Source organism: Panicum virgatum, chromosome 6N (assembly GCF_016808335.1).
Source record: "Panicum virgatum strain AP13 chromosome 6N, P.virgatum_v5, whole genome shotgun sequence".
Classification (NCBI taxonomy): domain Eukaryota; kingdom Viridiplantae; phylum Streptophyta; class Magnoliopsida; order Poales; family Poaceae; genus Panicum; species Panicum virgatum.
This window is the reverse complement of record NC_053150.1, coordinates 33010843-33027036: the sequence shown is the minus strand read 5'-3', so window position 1 is coordinate 33027036 and position 16194 is coordinate 33010843. Positions and strand designations below refer to the sequence as shown.

Genomic DNA, 16194 nt, shown 5'->3' with positions numbered 1-16194 from the left:
TTCTTGAGTTGGGCCTCGAATTGCTTGCGGCGCTCCTCATATGTCCTCGTACTTGACTTCAACGGGAGTGGAATCTACTTTGGAGGAAATTGGCTTTTCACCGACCATTGTTGTCGATGGATGCAGATCTATCCCTAGCGGAGTCCCCAAAAACTATGTTGACGTAGAATTGGTCAACACACAAGCGCTAGAACGCGCGGATCTCAGGGATCACTTCACCGGCGAGGAACTTCGGCGACTGGTCAGATCGGTCGCGCCAACCGGTCAGATCGGTCGGGGGCAGAGAGTTTCACGAAGACCTAAAACCACAAGCTCAGGAGGGACCCGTCGGAGCTCGTAGATCTAGGATTGTCTTGGAGTCAGCAGGCCACCCAAGATGCCCTTGAATGCCGTAGAGACGAGCAAAGAACAGTACGAGATTGGAAAAAGTAGGGTTTGAAGAAAATAGTAGATTGATTAATTCGATTGGATAGAAAGACGTCAATCGGCAGTGGCCTTTATATTTATAGGCCGGAGAGGACGTACCCCTTCCAAATCGGATTACAAAAAGACTCTAAATTATATATCTAACTCGACTCGGATTACACAGGCCCAGACTGGTCGGCCTCGGCACTTTGCCACTTTTGGCTGCCAACAGAGGGCAAGCGGGCTGGCAGGCGGTCAGGGTCGGGCGCACAGGGCCGCTCGCAATCATCGGCATCTTGGGGCAGTGGCAGCTCGAGGCTGGCTGGGTGCTCGAGCTCGGCGGCGAGGTGCTCCTCGAGCTCCGTGAGGGAGAGGAAACAAGTAGGAGCCTCCCTGGAACCCGTGGGAGATAGGCTGAGAGGGGAGATTTAGGTGCCTCCCTACTCTAGCAATCCAAGTAGGAAACTTGCTGGAGTTATTTTTTTTTACTCTCAGCCCCTTTTTTAAGTAGGTAGGAATTCAAGTAGCAATCCTGTTGGAATTGCTCTTAGACCATCTCCAGCAACGAATCGACCGACCATCTCAAAAAGCAACCACATAAGCATTTGCTTGAGTCGAATCTTAAACCAAACCAAACTATAGGTCCCACGCTCCAATAAGCAAAGTATAGAAGAGAACATAATCATAATTTATGTAAAGTATCCACTATATGGTTTAGGGTGGGCCTTGCTTGGAAATAACTAAATCACTCCTCACTTGTCCTCTCACTCAATTCTTGTATTCTAGCATGACCCGAGCACATTGTCATTCATGTTTGGAAAAAATCTCTCTTGTCTTTCCATTTTAACATTTTTCTAAAAGTTTTATTTTAATTTTCTAAAACAGTCTATTTTTAAGAAATATTTGAAGAATATTTTTTCCAAAACATTGAGGAGCGCAAATTTTTTACCAATCAGAAATAAGCTTCTTCAGAGAAAATGGCATCATATTTCTTTGGCGCCTGTGCGCACGCGAGCTCCTCCAGCAAGGTCGGCACAATTATGCTCTCCGTCTCTCCCCCATGAGATCTCACATGCTCCTCGAGAGAGAGAGAGAGAGACGGAAAGAGGGAAAACGGTGACGGTGGTTGATGGCAATCTGGGAGTTCATCTTCCACTCAAGATTAAAATTTTCCTTTGGCTAATCTGTAATGACAGAATTCAATCAGCTGAACAGCTGGTCAAGCGGAATTGGCCAGGAGATAGCAGTTAAGATGTGTGGGCAGTTAGAGACTACTGATCATATTATCTTCCGGTGTGCGCTAGCGCAGTTTGCTTGGTGTTTCTGCCGTGATTCTTTTGATTGGTCGTGCTCACCATTAAGTGTGGAGAATTTTCAAGGGCAGTTTCTGGAGAGTGCCGACAAGAAAAACAGAGCTTTTTTGTGTTTTCTGTTTGGCTGTGTTGCTTGGAGCCTCTGGCTCATTAGAAATGAGTTTGTCTTTAGAAATGTTCTGGTTTCCTCCCCTGATGTTTGTGTTTTCCGCATCATCTCTTTTATGCAGAAATGGGAGGTCCTGACCAAGACGGAAGATAGGGTCGTCCTGGCCCAGGCGCGACAGAAGCTGGTGAAAGAAAGGAGGGAACCAAGCCAGCCTATCTTGGCGAGACTTGGGCTTCGTGTTTATATATATATAGTCCAAAGTACAACAGATTACGTCCAGGCGTTTACAACTTCAGGAGCAAGTCACGGTCTAGCTCTACCATATTTAGTTCTACCATAATTAGGAGTCCTAACTCAACCGTGACATGCATACCTGACGGTTCAACCGTGAGTACTACTCACGTGTTGTTACATGTTATAGCCATGCCATACTTTAGATAATTACATGTTTAACACCCTCCTGCAATCTTAACTTGGTTTCTTAACCAGATTTAGATTGTTTCTAAATTTCTCAAACTCCCGACTAGGCAATGCTTTTGTAAATCCATCAGGGAGTTGATCTTTCGAAGGAATAAATCTGACCTCCAACTGACGCCTTGCAACTCTTTCTCTTACGAAGTGAAAATCAATCTCAATATGTTTTGCTCTAGCATGAAACACAGGATTTGCTGATAAATATGTCGCACCGAGATTGTCACACCACAGACACGGCAGCTCCTTCAGTCTTATGCCCAATTCGGTCAATAGTTTCTGAACCCACACGGTTTCAGCAGTGACATTGGCCAAGGCCTTGTATTCTGCTTCGGTACTGGACCGAGACACTGTTGGCTGTTTCTTTGCACTCCATGAGATCAAATTTGGACCCAAATAGACTGCAAATCCTCCTGTAGATCGCCTATCATCAATATCACCAGCCCAATCCGCATCAGAAAAAGCACTTAGCAAAGTTGAATGAGAACTCCAAATCATAAATCCCGTATCAATAGTTCCTTTTACAAATCTTAAGATCCTTTTTACTGCCGACCAATGAGCTACGGTTGGAGCATGCAGAAACTGGCACACCTTATTAACAGCAAATGCTAAATCAGGACGTGTGAGTGTTAAATATTGTAATGCTCCAACAATACTACGATATTTTGTACTGTCTTCAAGTGATAGCACTGCCCCATCTCTGACAGATAGTTTCTCCGTTGCAGCTAAAGGAGTCGACACTAGTTTGCAATTCGTCATGTGAACCCGTTTTAGGATATCCGACGCATACTTTGACTGTGATAGCACAATACCATGTTGTGTCGGCTTGACTTCAATTCCAAGAAAGTAATTCAGATTTCCCAAATCTTTCAGCGCAAAATCAGCTCGAAGATCCCTTAATAATGCGGAGATTGCTTCCATAGAAGACCCGGTAACAATTATGTCATCAACATATATGAGCATAAATATAACTGTATTTGACTTTGAATAAATAAAGAGTGACGTATCTGATTTAGATGCCACAAAACCAAGGCTAAGCAATTTTGAACTTAGCCTCGAGTACCACGCTCTTGGTGCTTGTTTTAATCCATAGATCGCTTTATCAAGCTTGCACACATAATTAGGAAACCTTGCATCTTCAAATCCTGGAGGTTGTCGCATATAGACTTCTTCCTCTAGAACGCCATGAAGAAACGCGTTCTGCACATCTAACTGCCGAAGGCACCATCCTCGTGATACTACAATTGATAGAACAAGACGAATCGTGGCAATTTTTACCATTGGGCTGAACGTGTCTTCATAATCAATACCGTATCGCTGCTTGAACCCTTTTGCGACTAACCTTGCTTTATAGCGATCTATACTACCATCAGCCTTCCTTTTCAATTTATATACCCATTTGCAATCAATAAGATTGTTACCTTTGGAGGGAGGCACAAGATGCCACGTGTTATTTTTGTGAAGTGCTGTGATCTCATCCTGCATTGCATTTGCCCATCTTTGATTCCCAAGAGCTTCTTGTAATGTCTGTGGCTCTCCTGTAGAGGAGAAAAATGTATATCTGATAGTACCATCAGTAAAAATCTTAGGCTTGCTAATACCGCTTTGAGAACGTGTCCTGGGTCGAGGTGCACTTGATTCGCCTGCAGTTGTGTCCTCTGTGGCGGATCCGGCTTGGAGAATATCGTGCCCAGTGCTGCGAGTGTTGCAAGATGATCCTCCCGGGGGCTCGTGCGCCGTACTGACACAAGGCAGCCCTCCTGCATTTGGAGGTGAGACGGACGCAGGACTGGTGCTCGGCAAATTTGCAGTTGGAGAATGGGAGTCCAGGGCTGGTGCGCTGCTGTCACTCACAAAATCCTCCGCGGAATCGAAGCCATTGCTGGCAGACAAATCTGGTTCGATATCTGCACTAGTAGGAACCCCTTCTGCAGCATGTTGTTCTGGAGTCAAATGAGCACCAAATTGAACACGATTTTCTTCCACAAGATCCTGCACACATGGCAAATCACTGGAAGCATCATTGTGATTATGATTATTAGAAGCATCAGCATTACAACTTACATCCCCCATATTATTCAAAAGATGAGAAGGCAAAAGAAGGATCTCATTGCGAAGGCGAGCACCGGCATTTTTATGAAGGCTCTCAAATGGAAAAACTGATTCATCAAAAACCACATCCCTTGAGATGTAGACACGGCCAGTCGAGATATCAAGGCATTTATATCCTTTATGCATAGAACTATATCCAAGAAAAGCACATCGCTGGGATCGAAAAGCAAGTTTTCTTGGATTGAAAGGTCGGAGGTTTGGCCAACACGCGCATCCAAAGACACGCAAGGAAGAATAATTCGGTTTCTCTTTGAACAGAAGCTCGACCGGTGTCTTGTAATTGATAACTCTACTAGGTAAAAGATTAATCAAATATGTGGCAGTGAGAAAAGCCTCGTCCCAGAACTTGAGAGGCATGGAAGCGTTTGCTAAAAGAGCAAGGCCAATTTCTACAATATGCCGATGCTTTCTCTCAGATGAGCCATTTTGCTGATGGGCATGAGGACATGACACCCTATGGGTGATTCCAATTTGCTGGAAGAAGGAATTTAGGCTTTCATATTCTCCTCCCCAGTCGGTTTGCATGGACAAGATTTTCCTATTGAATTTGCGTTCAACGAGACTTTGGAAATTTCGAAAAACATGGAAAACATCAGACTTCTTGCGCAGGAGATAGATCCAAGTATACTTGCTATAGTCATCTATAAAACTTACATAATAGGTGTGTCTACCAACGGATTCAGGAGCAGGCCCCCACACATCAGAGTGAATTAACTGGAGAGGATAGGTAGACATATTATTTGTATTCGCATAAGGCAATTGATGACTCTTAGCTCTTTGACACGGATCACAAATTGACTTCTCACTAGCATCATCTAAGAACAATAACTCATTATTCTTTAAAACATGCCTAACAATGGGAAAGGAAGGATGACCTAAACGACTATGCCATCTATACATAGACGGCTTATTGACTCCAAACACCACTCTGGATTTTTTTTCTTTGGTTGCGCCAGGAACAAGGGGATAAAGGCCGCCTTCACACTTTCCTCGATGAAGAGTTTTCTTCGTTGCCTTGTCCTTAATGAGAAAGAAATTGGGATGAAACTCCAGGAAAACATTATTATCGGAAGTAAAATGATGAACGGAGGCAAGGCTTTTATGAGCACTAGGCACATGCAAGATATTCTTAAGCAAAAAATTGTGAGATGGGGTATGTAAAGTTGAATGACCAATGCCACTAATTTTCATACCTGAGCCGCTGGCGGTGTGAACTTGATCATGACCACCATATTTCTCTCAAATAGTCATCTTTTCCAATTCGCTTGTAACATGGTCGGATGCTCCACTATCCATATACCAATTGGTGTCAATGCCATAAGCAGCTGCGCTGAATTTGCTGCTATTATTGCTGTTGGGCGGTTGATAGTCCTCCTCAAATCTGTAGTAACAATCTATGGCCGTGTGGTTTGTTCTTCCACAAATCTGGCAAGGGGCACGGTTGGATTGATTTCCACCTTGTGAATTCCTGTTTCCTGAGAAATTTCCATTGCCTCTTCCTTGAAACCCGCGGCCTCCAGAGCGCCCACGGTTGCTGTTATTGCCACGACCCCGTGGACTGAATGAGCCACGACCTCTTCCACGTGAAGCCGAGTTTGCTGATGATTGATACTTGTTGCCTGAACCTTGATCAAACATCTCAAGACGCATCTCAAATGCCATGATTTGGGCATACAGATCATTAATACTGATTGGATCTGTCCGACCAAGAATAGAAGATACAATGGGGTTATACTCAAAATCTAAACCATTCAGAATAAAGGATACCATCTCATCATTATCGATGGGTTTTCCAGCAGCAGCGATTTCATCTCCCAATGTCTTCATCTTGTCGAAGTACGCAGCAACGTTCATGCTTCCCTTCTTGAGGCTTGCAAGTTGCATACGTAGGTTTGTCACTCGTGCACGAGATTGTGCCGAGTACATGTTCTCTAGAGCCGCCCAAACTTCAGATGATGTTGTCAAGGTTGCTACCTGCGCCAGAATTGTAGATGACAGGGAGTTGACGAGGAAGTCAAGCACCTGCTGATCTTGTGCCAGCCATGTCGCATATGCTGGGTTGGGGACTTCTTCTGTTTTGTCTCCCTTTTCTGCCTTAATGGTCTTTGCTGGTGGAGGCGTGGTACCATCGAGGATGCCGAGAAATTGTGCTCCCCTGATTGGCGGCAACACCTGAGCCTTCCACAAGATGTAGTTGTCCCTTGTCAACTTTTCAGAGACCGCCGGACCAAGATGGTTTGTCGACGATGATGAGGATGAAGCCATGGAATATTAGATGTGTTTCTTGAGAGGTTTGGCTCTGATACCATGAAAGAAAGGAGGGAACCAAGCCAGCCTATCTTGGCGAGACTTGGGCTTCGTGTTTATATATATATAGTCCAAAGTACAACAGATTACGTCCAGGCGTTTACAACTTCAGGAGCAAGTCACGGTCTAGCTCTACCATATTTAGTTCTACCATAATTAGGAGTCCTAACTCAACCGTGACATGCATACCTGACATGCATAGTACTACTCACGTGTTGTTACATGTTATAGCCATGCCATACTTTAGATAATTACATGTTTAACAGCTGGTGCTCCGGCTATCGCCTTGGAGGCGTAGTGTTGATCAGTAGCTTGCTTTGCTGGTTTTGGCCCATGAACGGGTCTCTCTTTGGTTTTAGAGGGTGGTAGAGAGGAGGTCTTCACCGTGTTTTCAGTCTTTGTGTGGAGTCCTTTACCCGTACTGTCTGTACTAAGAACTGGTATCCTCAGTCAAAACATGATCCTGCTTTCAATATAAAGCTGGGCCGATTGGCCTTCGGTCTTTCAATGATGCTCTCCGGGCGTTCATCCACCTGGTAGTAGGTGGTTAGAAAGTTATTTGTTGTGAAAAAATTTCATTAGCATATTTTAACCACCTGCTAGATTTAGCAGAATTTTACCTTCTAGTATGCCTTGCACACAAAAAAAAGGCTCCTTAGACCATCTCCAGTAGCGAATCTTAAGCCAAACCAAACTATAGGTCCCAACCTCCAATAAGCAAAGTATACAAGAGAACGGCCTCTCTCCTAAAGCTGCAAACACTCAAGGAGTAAGGCTTGGCAGGTAGGACTGATCCTCATTTTTTTTTTTTGTTAGGAGGACTCCCCTCTCTTCGCTCGATGATTTGCTTTCTCCAACGGCAAGTTTGACTCGTGCATGCATCAGATCGGATGAAGATTCGATCTCAGCTAAGGATGGAAGTAGGTATCCAATGATATTTTTTGGGTCAGCTAATTAATTAAAATAATATGTCACTCTAGTTCATTTATCATCCCAAATTATTTACACATAATATTCCATTTCTAGTTCATTTTATTAATTTTTTGAATCAACCCAATGATCCAAAAATTATCTAACTTCATCCTAGCTCTCGGCCTCTGCCCGTAGCTTGAGACGCTGGAGCACTAGACAAAACCACACGAGGACAGCATCTGCGGGCGATGGTCGGAGCGATGCCGTCGACCTCGATCTCAACGTCGTAGCTACGGTAAAAATTAAATGAACTTTGGCGTATATAATTAATGTGCATTGGATTAGCAGAGTAGCAAGTGAACAACGAGGCATCATAGAGTGGTGGGATGGGCTGTCGAATTGGAAACTTCATATGTCACGCTGAAAACTATTTGGGCTGCTGGTATCACACTTTTTTATATTGAGAGTCATCGTTACCGGCCACCAGCACAAGTACTTTATATTTGTATAGGCCGGCCACGTAAGTAACTGCAAGCAAGGACAAAGAGATTTATACTTGCTGTCACTTAATTTGCCTACCGCGAATACAAATACGGGGCATTTGTGGTATTGGACCCGATGCGCCAGCACGAATCGATTTGTGTTGGTAGTTTCTTGTGCCACCCACCAATAGAAATCAAAGAAAATCTTTTGAAAGAAAAAAAATCATAATTGCTTCATATAAAATCCGACGAAAAATTTTTATATCAAAAGTATAGTGATTTGTGCTGAACCGCCAAAACTTCGGAAGATTAGCATATAGTGTGTGTGAAGCACACCGATTAGTGAACAGACATTAATTATTATTTCACAAAAGGCTTTAATTTTTCAACCAAATTCGACCCAGCTGGTTCTTGGCGTGCTTCAGGACTTGCCGCCTCAGTTGGTGGCAAAATTTGGATAAAGCATCAACACACACCTTGTCCTAACAAGTACATGTGGGTTTTTTTATACATGTCACATAAGATTTGTCCTAAGTTATATTTGTTCAACTCTGAAGTTTGATCAAATTTATAGAAAAATACAACAACATTTATACTATCAAATATATGCATTATAAAATATGTATCATGATGAATTCAATGAAATAAATTTGGTATTGCAAATGTTATTGTATTTCCTATATCAATAAAAACGGAGGGAGTAGGCCATATCGTTGATTACTAAGCTTTCACCGGGGCCGAGCATATTAAACCACCTCTGATCGGCCATGGCAGTTTTTTTCACCTTTCTTCCATTCTTGCCAAACCGGAACCCACCATTGGACACATCAAACTCCTTGTCACGCCGCAACAATTGACCGACTGGCTGAGATCGATATCGCCGAATCGTCCCGGTGAATCGCTCGAGGAGACACCCTTGTACGTCAAGGAAGCCGCATGGTTTCCTTCGCGGCTGCCTTTGTTCGACCTCACCCTCACTCTGAATCTTTGTGGAGATAAATTTATGCGTCGCTTCAAACAATGTCAGCCTCCAATCTTCAATTCTTAATCCGCCACTGAGCTGCACCGCTTTGTCAGTTTCGTCTCCCAATCCCTATATATACTGCACCAGCCAGGGTACTTCCACTGCACTTGCAAGCAAGGCAGAAGAGGTCGAGACTCGAGAGGTATAGGAGTAGAAATGGAGGCGGCCGACTTCTTCCGCGTGAGCGAGTGCAAGGGCCAGAAGACCATCGACGGCGAGCAGGTGCCGCTGGTCCTGGCGCCCTCCGACGAAGGCGCCAAGGGCAACGGCTGCGAGGCGCTGGTGGAGGCGCTCAGGGCGAACCGGGAGTGGGTGGAAGGCAAGGTGGTGGCCAACAGCGGCGTCCTCCTGCGCGGCTTCGACGTGCGCGACGCCGTCGAGTTCAACGCCGTCGTCGAGGCGTTGGGGTGGCCGGACATCCGGTACGTCGGCCCGGCGCCGCGCACGCACGTTCACGGCCGCGTCTGGACCGCCAACGAGGGCCCGCTCGAGGAGTTCATCTACTACCACCACGAGATGGTCCTGGTAAGAATAACAAAGGGCGGCCACGTTAAATTAATTAGTTCGCCATCGATCTTCTTCGCTTGCCATTGCCATTTCGACCAGCGATCGCCATTGCTAACCACGAAGCTCGGCTTGATGATCGATCTCGATCGATCTCATGCACAGATCAAGGAGTTCCCCGGGAAGGTGATCCTGTTCTGCGAGGTGCCGCCGCCGTCGGGCGGCGAGACGCCGTTCGTGCCGAGCTTCCGGGTGACGGAGCGCGCGCTGGAGGAGTTCCCGGAGACGGTGGAGGAGCTGGACGCCCGGGGCCTCCGCTATACCTTCACCGCGCTGAGCAAGAACGACACCAAGTCCATGCGGGGCCGCGGGTGGGAGGACGCCTTCGCTACCTCCGACAAGGCCGAGGCCGAGCGCCGCGCGCGCGCGCTGGGGATGGACGTCGAGTGGCTCCCCGGCGGCGGCGGCGTGCGCACGGTCCTGGGCCCGCGGAAGCTCACGCGCGTGTTCCCGGGCCGCAAGGGCCGCCGGATGTGGTTCAACACCGTGGTGGGGATGCACGGCAAGGAGCTCAGCTCGGCGACGCTCGCCGACGGCTCCGAGATCCCCGCCGACTTCGTGCGCCGCTGCGGCGAGATCATCGAGGAGGAGAGCATCCAGTTCCGGTGGGAGAAGGGTGACATCCTCATCCTCGACAACCTCGCCACGCTCCACGGCCGCCGCCCCTCGCTGCCGCCGCGCAGGGTCCTCGTCGCCACCTGCAAGTGAAATGCGCGCGGCCGGCCGGCGGCGCGGATGATGAGCTCCGCTCCTCGTCGTCCATGGTGTACGCCGCAATAAGATTATACTAGTAGTAGATTGTGTTGAGGAGCGTCGGCAATCGACCGATCAGCGTGCTGTATAGATGGCACGCCATGCGTTCTGCCGCTGAAAGATGCATGTGTGTATGTGGGTTAACCTCAGTGTTAGCACCTGAATCAAATAAGAAATGGATACTGGATTTGAGTAGATTTGTTCAGTGACACAGCAACACACTGAAATTAGCAAGCATTTTGTTGTCATAATCTGAAATCGCCCTGAACTGAAGAACCTGGTGGTGCACAGTTGAGGATAGTGGACAAGTACTCCACACATGAAAACAAAAGAGAAATGCTGCATTGAACTTTCAGTTGAGTGACAGCAGTTTGGGTCACATCCAAATGGCTACAATGCAATGGACGCCTCAATGGTGCTCTGCAACAAGACAACAATGTAAAGCTGGCTGGCTCACAACACTTGGCCGTACCAGAAAACAGACAAACACGATTTGGGCACCATGTCAGCCCCAGTGTCGATATGCACCAAGACCTCATCCAAATCAGCCACTATCACCATGGACAAATGTCAAGTTAGGCTATTACAATGATAACAGAATATCTTTCAACACGGCGCAACTTGCCTTGAGACTAGAGCCTACAGGCAGAGTCAGGGATTCGGTATTCAGGGCATCATCATCAGTAGCTAACGGCTTTGGTTTATTAGCAACAAGGCAACTGCAATCACACTGGATTTACATTGTACATGAAGCACAGAAACCTAAATCAGGATCTAACAAGTCACAAGCAGGCATACAAGGTCCTAGTAAATGCCAGCAAAAGCACCTGGTTTTTGACTTATACTGAGGCTACACAACAGAGTCTCTAACTGTCCCCACCATGTTCGGTTTGTGCCTGTGGCTGCGGCTGAGCTTGCAGGTGAGGTTGCAGCTGCGCTTGTGGGGGCTCCTGTGATTGCAGATGCACCTGAGGTTCAGGTTGCGAGGATTGCTCTGGTGATGGATGCGGCGGCGCTTGTGGGGGTTGCTGCCGCTGTGGGTGGAGCTGCACTTGTGGGGCCTGTTGTGGCTGAGAGTGCAGCTGCACTTGTGTGGGCTGCTGCGGCTGGACATGGGGTTGCTGCGACTGAGAATGCAGCTGCACTTGCGGGTGCTTCTGCGGCTGAGGATGCAGCTGCAGTTGAGGCTGCATGGGTTGCTGTGGTGTTGTATGCAACTGAAGTTGAGGATGTGGTTGCTGCTGCTGCTCTTGTTCAGGCTCCTTTGGCTTGGGGGTTCCATTATTCATCCTTGCACGAGCCTCAGCAAACATCCTTTGTTGCTCAGCAACAGCTTCTTCCTCTGTCATCTCAATCCCAGTGAACTTGCTAGCTTTTGGTGAGTCCTGCTCAACAGAAATATTGGTGTCACACATAGTGTACAAGGTTACAAGAGGGATTAATATGCATAGCCAAGTGAGTACAAACCAGAGTATCAAGTTTGTGTTGTTCATATGCAGCATAAACCTCGTCAATGTACTCTCTGAAGCCAAGATCCTGGGATAGCAAGAATTATGATCAGCTCAGGAAATTCAGATATTGATTATTAATATGACAGATAGAGTATACTATATAAAAACACAGTACATATCAAAACCCATACCCCAGCATGTATACATATAAACAGCACGCAAACATCCTGTTCAATTAACTCCAAAACTTTTTCCATAACTACAGGAGCACATGAACTCGGATATTTACCTTCCATATCATACACTAATCTCCTCTACACATTGTCCCCCAAGCAACAACAACATAGCCTTTTTTCCCAAGCAAGTTGGGGTAGGCTAGAGATGAAACCCGAAAGCATATTATATCAAACAAGCTGATGCATATTGTTATTTTATATTAGAGTTTGCAGAGAATTGAATAACACAGCTGATGCATTTTATATCAAACAAGCACATACAAAAGCACATTTACACAATACTAAAGCCAAATAATGAGAAGGTAGAGTTCCCCCAACAACTCCAAAAAAAATTATCAAGGATAACCTCATCCCTGTCCTTGTGTTCACCTAATTATTTTCTTTGAGAATAAATTGTGAAAGAAGAAAAGACTAACACTTAGGGCCTTGAGAACATGCTCAGGAGCAATTGTTTTCTTCTCTTCTCGGCTGCATACTTCATTGGATTCCGAAGAGAGGAGATTGATGAACTCTGAAAACGTGCATACAAGTAGTTAGGTTAGAACTCTATTCTTATAAAAAAAATCAATAATTCTTTGTCAGTAAGGCTGCAAGAGATGTCCATGCAAGATGTGTAAGCCATTAAACAGAACATGTTACGCTGCTGATTCATAATAAGATGAATACTAAATAACACGGATATATATTGTAAGAGCATGGATCTTCTCATGAAGGCAGCAAAATATAGTACGAGAAAAATCTACAAAATCTTACCTTGTTATCCTTCTAAAAATTGTTTAATCTTTTACTATTTGCAAGATAATAACCAGAAATAATCATAAAAAAGGGCGAACCCACTACTAAAAGCTTCGACACAAGGGGGAGACTCAAATTAATCATATTTTTACACAAATTAAACAGCTCAATCATATATTCATATATTTTATTACAGTCTGTACTGTGCAGTATACTTTGCATGCTGACTCTTATTTGTCTTTGGAAATACACTCAGAAGTTCAGCACTCCAAATCAATATTCCATAAAGGACAGTGATTCATTGTGTAGAACCATGTTATTGAAAAAGAGATACTTGCATTGCTGAGCACATAAGTTGTACAATGGCTAAGATGGACAGATGGTATATAATGGTGTATACTGTATAGTATTCTCATCTCTTACCTACACAGCACTCAACAAGAAGATCCTGTGCATCTCTTGCCACTCGAACATCAGGAGGAAGCATCTCCTTAATTATCTTAAACATTGTTGCTGAAATGCAAAGCAGAAAGTTCAATCAGTACAAGATTTTAGAACAACTCCAAAAACAAAATGGTGACAAATGCGTCCATCCAAGTCCAGAGAATTTTATTTAAACACACAGCTCTAATTTAGTAGAACATTGTTAGCACAGTCATAGACCTATATAATTGTCCATTCATATTTCGTGGTAAACATTGATTAAAAATTGAAGTCAATACTATTAAGCAATAATCATCATCAAACTTGCCCAGAATAGTACATAGTATATGACTAGGAGTTATAACAAAAGCATATCAAATTATAAAACAAAAGCTCTTCCTATGTTACCACAAGCAGCCATAGAATTCAGACAAACAGACTTCATATACTGAACCACAACCATTGGAGCGTCATAACTCATCGATCAGATAAAATGAAAACTAAGGCCAACTTCAAGCAAGGTAGCCCTAGGACGCATTTTAACAAGGCAGTTAAGTCATTACGTAACCGCACATGTGGACTTCAAAGCATAGTCCAAATCTACTAGTAATAATCAGTGTTTTAAAGATATCGCTTAGGCATCCGGGCGGGGCTAACTCGCTTGGGAACAGTAACACCTTGTCACCTAGGCGTCCTGGCGCACCCAGCTTGCCTTGGGTCACCTTTTCGCCTTTAAAACACTGATAATAATGGTTCTCCTTTAAAACACTGATAATAATGAAACACGGAACGCCACAATCCGACAAACAAGAAACCGAAAACCAGCTGGAGCAACAGCACGACCTATCAACTAGCACTGATATAATCCCATTTGATTAGAATGAACCGCTAATCCTTGAAACTATCAACACGGCTGCCAGATTTAACCCTTACAATCCGCGAAATTCAGGACTTCGCCCCCAGACCCCAGGACATCATCCTACAAACGAATCGTCCAGAACAACACCTACGCAAACTAAAATTTCCTCAACGCACGGCTTCAGATTCCAAAAAAAACAGCTTTTGCTACCGTGCCGTGCCGTCTCACAAGGAACACGCAACCTACACCCTTAACGAGACTATCCGTACCAAGAGGAACACGAACACCCACACGAGAACCTAACAGCCTCCAATTTCAATAAAGAAGAAGACGCCAGAATCCGGCTTCTACGGGGGTGGCCGGAGGGAGGGAAGCTTACATTTGGGGAGGGAGACGTCCTCCTTGGACTTGCCCACGATGTCCATCGGGTCCATCTTCAGCCGCCGCGCCGAATCCGCGCGAGATTAGAAGGGCACGGAGGCCAACCAGGGCGCCCCGCGAGCGAGCTCGGCTGGAGCAGCGTGGAATCGGGGAGCTAGGGTTAGGGCGCGCGGCGAGGCGGGGCGGGGCGAGGACGGGAGGGGGGTGGAAACTGGAGACGAATAGAAAGGGAAAAACTAGGTGCGTAGTTTGCTATCCAGACCCTGGATTTCGTTGATATTGCGGTGAAAGGCTTGAACTAGTAATCAAGCACGTGGGTGGCTAAATTATTTTCATTTTCATCCCTGAAGTGTGCTTCTCTTTACTTCTTCAGATGTGGACTTTGCTGAGCACGGACTCTGCCGTGATGGACTAATCCCCAATACTGGCCTGGGTTAGGAGACTGGTGCTGTCAAGCATCGTGTTGAGGACTTCTAAGTGCCATTTCAAAACCAGAGAATTTCTAAGTGCTCGAAATTAGTAGGTGAAGGTTGACGCGTTTCTTTATTAAGTGGACCCTATATAAAATTCTAAAGTGAAATCTAATAGACTAACTAAATAGAACAATCAAATATTAAATATAATATAATATATAGAAACGAGACATGTTAAGAATTATACATATTTAATCTTAGTTGCATAATTTTTGTTTAAACAACTTTATTCTTCTTGTGTTCCTTAAAATAGAATATTCAGTATAATTAGTCTTCTCCAACATGCCACTTTAAGTGCTGTCATGATCAAATCATTAATTGCGATTTGCCGAACATTATTTTCTAGATCGTTTTAGAGAATATATGATTTCAAGAGATCTTTATATCATAAAAGATGAATGAGCGAGCACAGAGTCGTGACAGTGTGATTGCGTGAAGATAAATCAGCAACCGCCAAGACTTGAGGGTAAATAGGCAAGCTAGCAGGTTTTTTGGCTAGGAGCTTGCGTCTAGTGTCTGTCAGTTACACTTAGAGGTGGTAAAAGGGTCTTAAAATTTAGCCTAGATAATTCATGTATCGGGGACTAAAAGGATTGGGCCCTAAAAATTGGGCTCTAATTTTATCCAATTTTAAGCTATAAATATATAAAGATCACATTGGATTGTGAAGTACCGGTTAGATACAAGAGAGCTAGTTAATAATTTTTGGACTAATTAGCTTTATCGTGATGGGCTAGGAAAAATTTTGGAGCCCCAAAGGCCCCACGCCGGCCGACCTTGGTATTATATATAACTCTGGTATTATATATAAAAAGAAGTTTTACTTTTTCATTTTTCTTGAAACATAGTATGGACGAACATACTCAAATATACGTGCATGCACTAATTCTAAAGCACATAACGTTTCCACCTATCATTTTGGTTTGGTCCACCTTATGTTATTGACATATGGACCTTAATTCATTCCCTATGTAAGTCGGATCAACCCTCCGTCTATGACTCGATCACGTGGATTCCTACAAATTACCGCACAGGCAACTATACACATCTGATATTTTTATCAACTTCATCTGTAGCAATGCACGACCATATTTGCCTAGTAAATACAAATATATAAGACCTGGCTTTTGTGAGCGCCTCTAAAAAAATTAGTATCTTAAATTATATTAACGAATGCCTCATTT

General features: G+C 44.7%; 2 protein-coding genes and 1 non-coding gene across 3 annotated transcripts; 1 reads left to right on the top strand and 2 right to left on the bottom strand.

The window, feature by feature from the left end:
- Positions 1 to 6059: 6059 nt before the first annotated feature.
- LOC120680338 lies at positions 6060 to 6198 on the bottom strand. Its single transcript, XR_005677608.1, has one exon. It is a non-coding gene; the product is annotated as a small nucleolar RNA Z247 (small nucleolar RNA).
- A 2820-nt stretch (positions 6199 to 9018) lies between these two features.
- LOC120679040 (clavaminate synthase-like protein At3g21360) lies at positions 9019 to 10657 on the top strand. The gene is made up of 2 exons (XM_039960526.1): positions 9019 to 9660; positions 9805 to 10657. The coding sequence occupies exons 1-2, from the start codon at positions 9292 to 9294 to the stop codon at positions 10405 to 10407; spliced, it is 972 nt and encodes a 323-aa protein (XP_039816460.1). The 5' UTR covers positions 9019 to 9291; the 3' UTR covers positions 10408 to 10657.
- A 287-nt stretch (positions 10658 to 10944) lies between these two features.
- On the bottom strand, positions 10945 to 14778 carry LOC120679041 (protein Dr1 homolog). Its single transcript, XM_039960527.1, has 5 exons — positions 14536 to 14778; positions 13298 to 13387; positions 12556 to 12650; positions 11920 to 11988; positions 10945 to 11837 (listed from the first exon to the last, which is right to left on the bottom strand). The coding sequence occupies exons 1-5, from the start codon at positions 14588 to 14590 to the stop codon at positions 11319 to 11321; spliced, it is 828 nt and encodes a 275-aa protein (XP_039816461.1). The 5' UTR covers positions 14591 to 14778; the 3' UTR covers positions 10945 to 11318.
- Positions 14779 to 16194: the final 1416 nt, after the last annotated feature.

Excerpts from the sequence above, each read along its gene's own strand:
- LOC120679041 (XM_039960527.1), bottom strand. The coding sequence starts at position 14,590 with ATGGACCCGATGGACATCGTGGGCAAGTCCAAGGAGGACGTCTCCCTC. Across the intron at positions 13,388-14,535 it reads GGACGTCTCCCTCCCCAAAT|CAACAATGTTTAAGATAATT; the intron begins GTAAGCTTCCCT and ends TTTGCATTTCAG. Across the intron at positions 11,838-11,919 it reads AACACAAACTTGATACTCTG|GACTCACCAAAAGCTAGCAA; the intron begins GTTTGTACTCAC and ends TCTGTTGAGCAG.
- LOC120679040 (XM_039960526.1), top strand. The coding sequence starts at position 9,292 with ATGGAGGCGGCCGACTTCTTCCGCGTGAGCGAGTGCAAGGGCCAGAAG. Across the intron at positions 9,661-9,804 it reads ACCACCACGAGATGGTCCTG|ATCAAGGAGTTCCCCGGGAA; the intron begins GTAAGAATAACA and ends TCTCATGCACAG.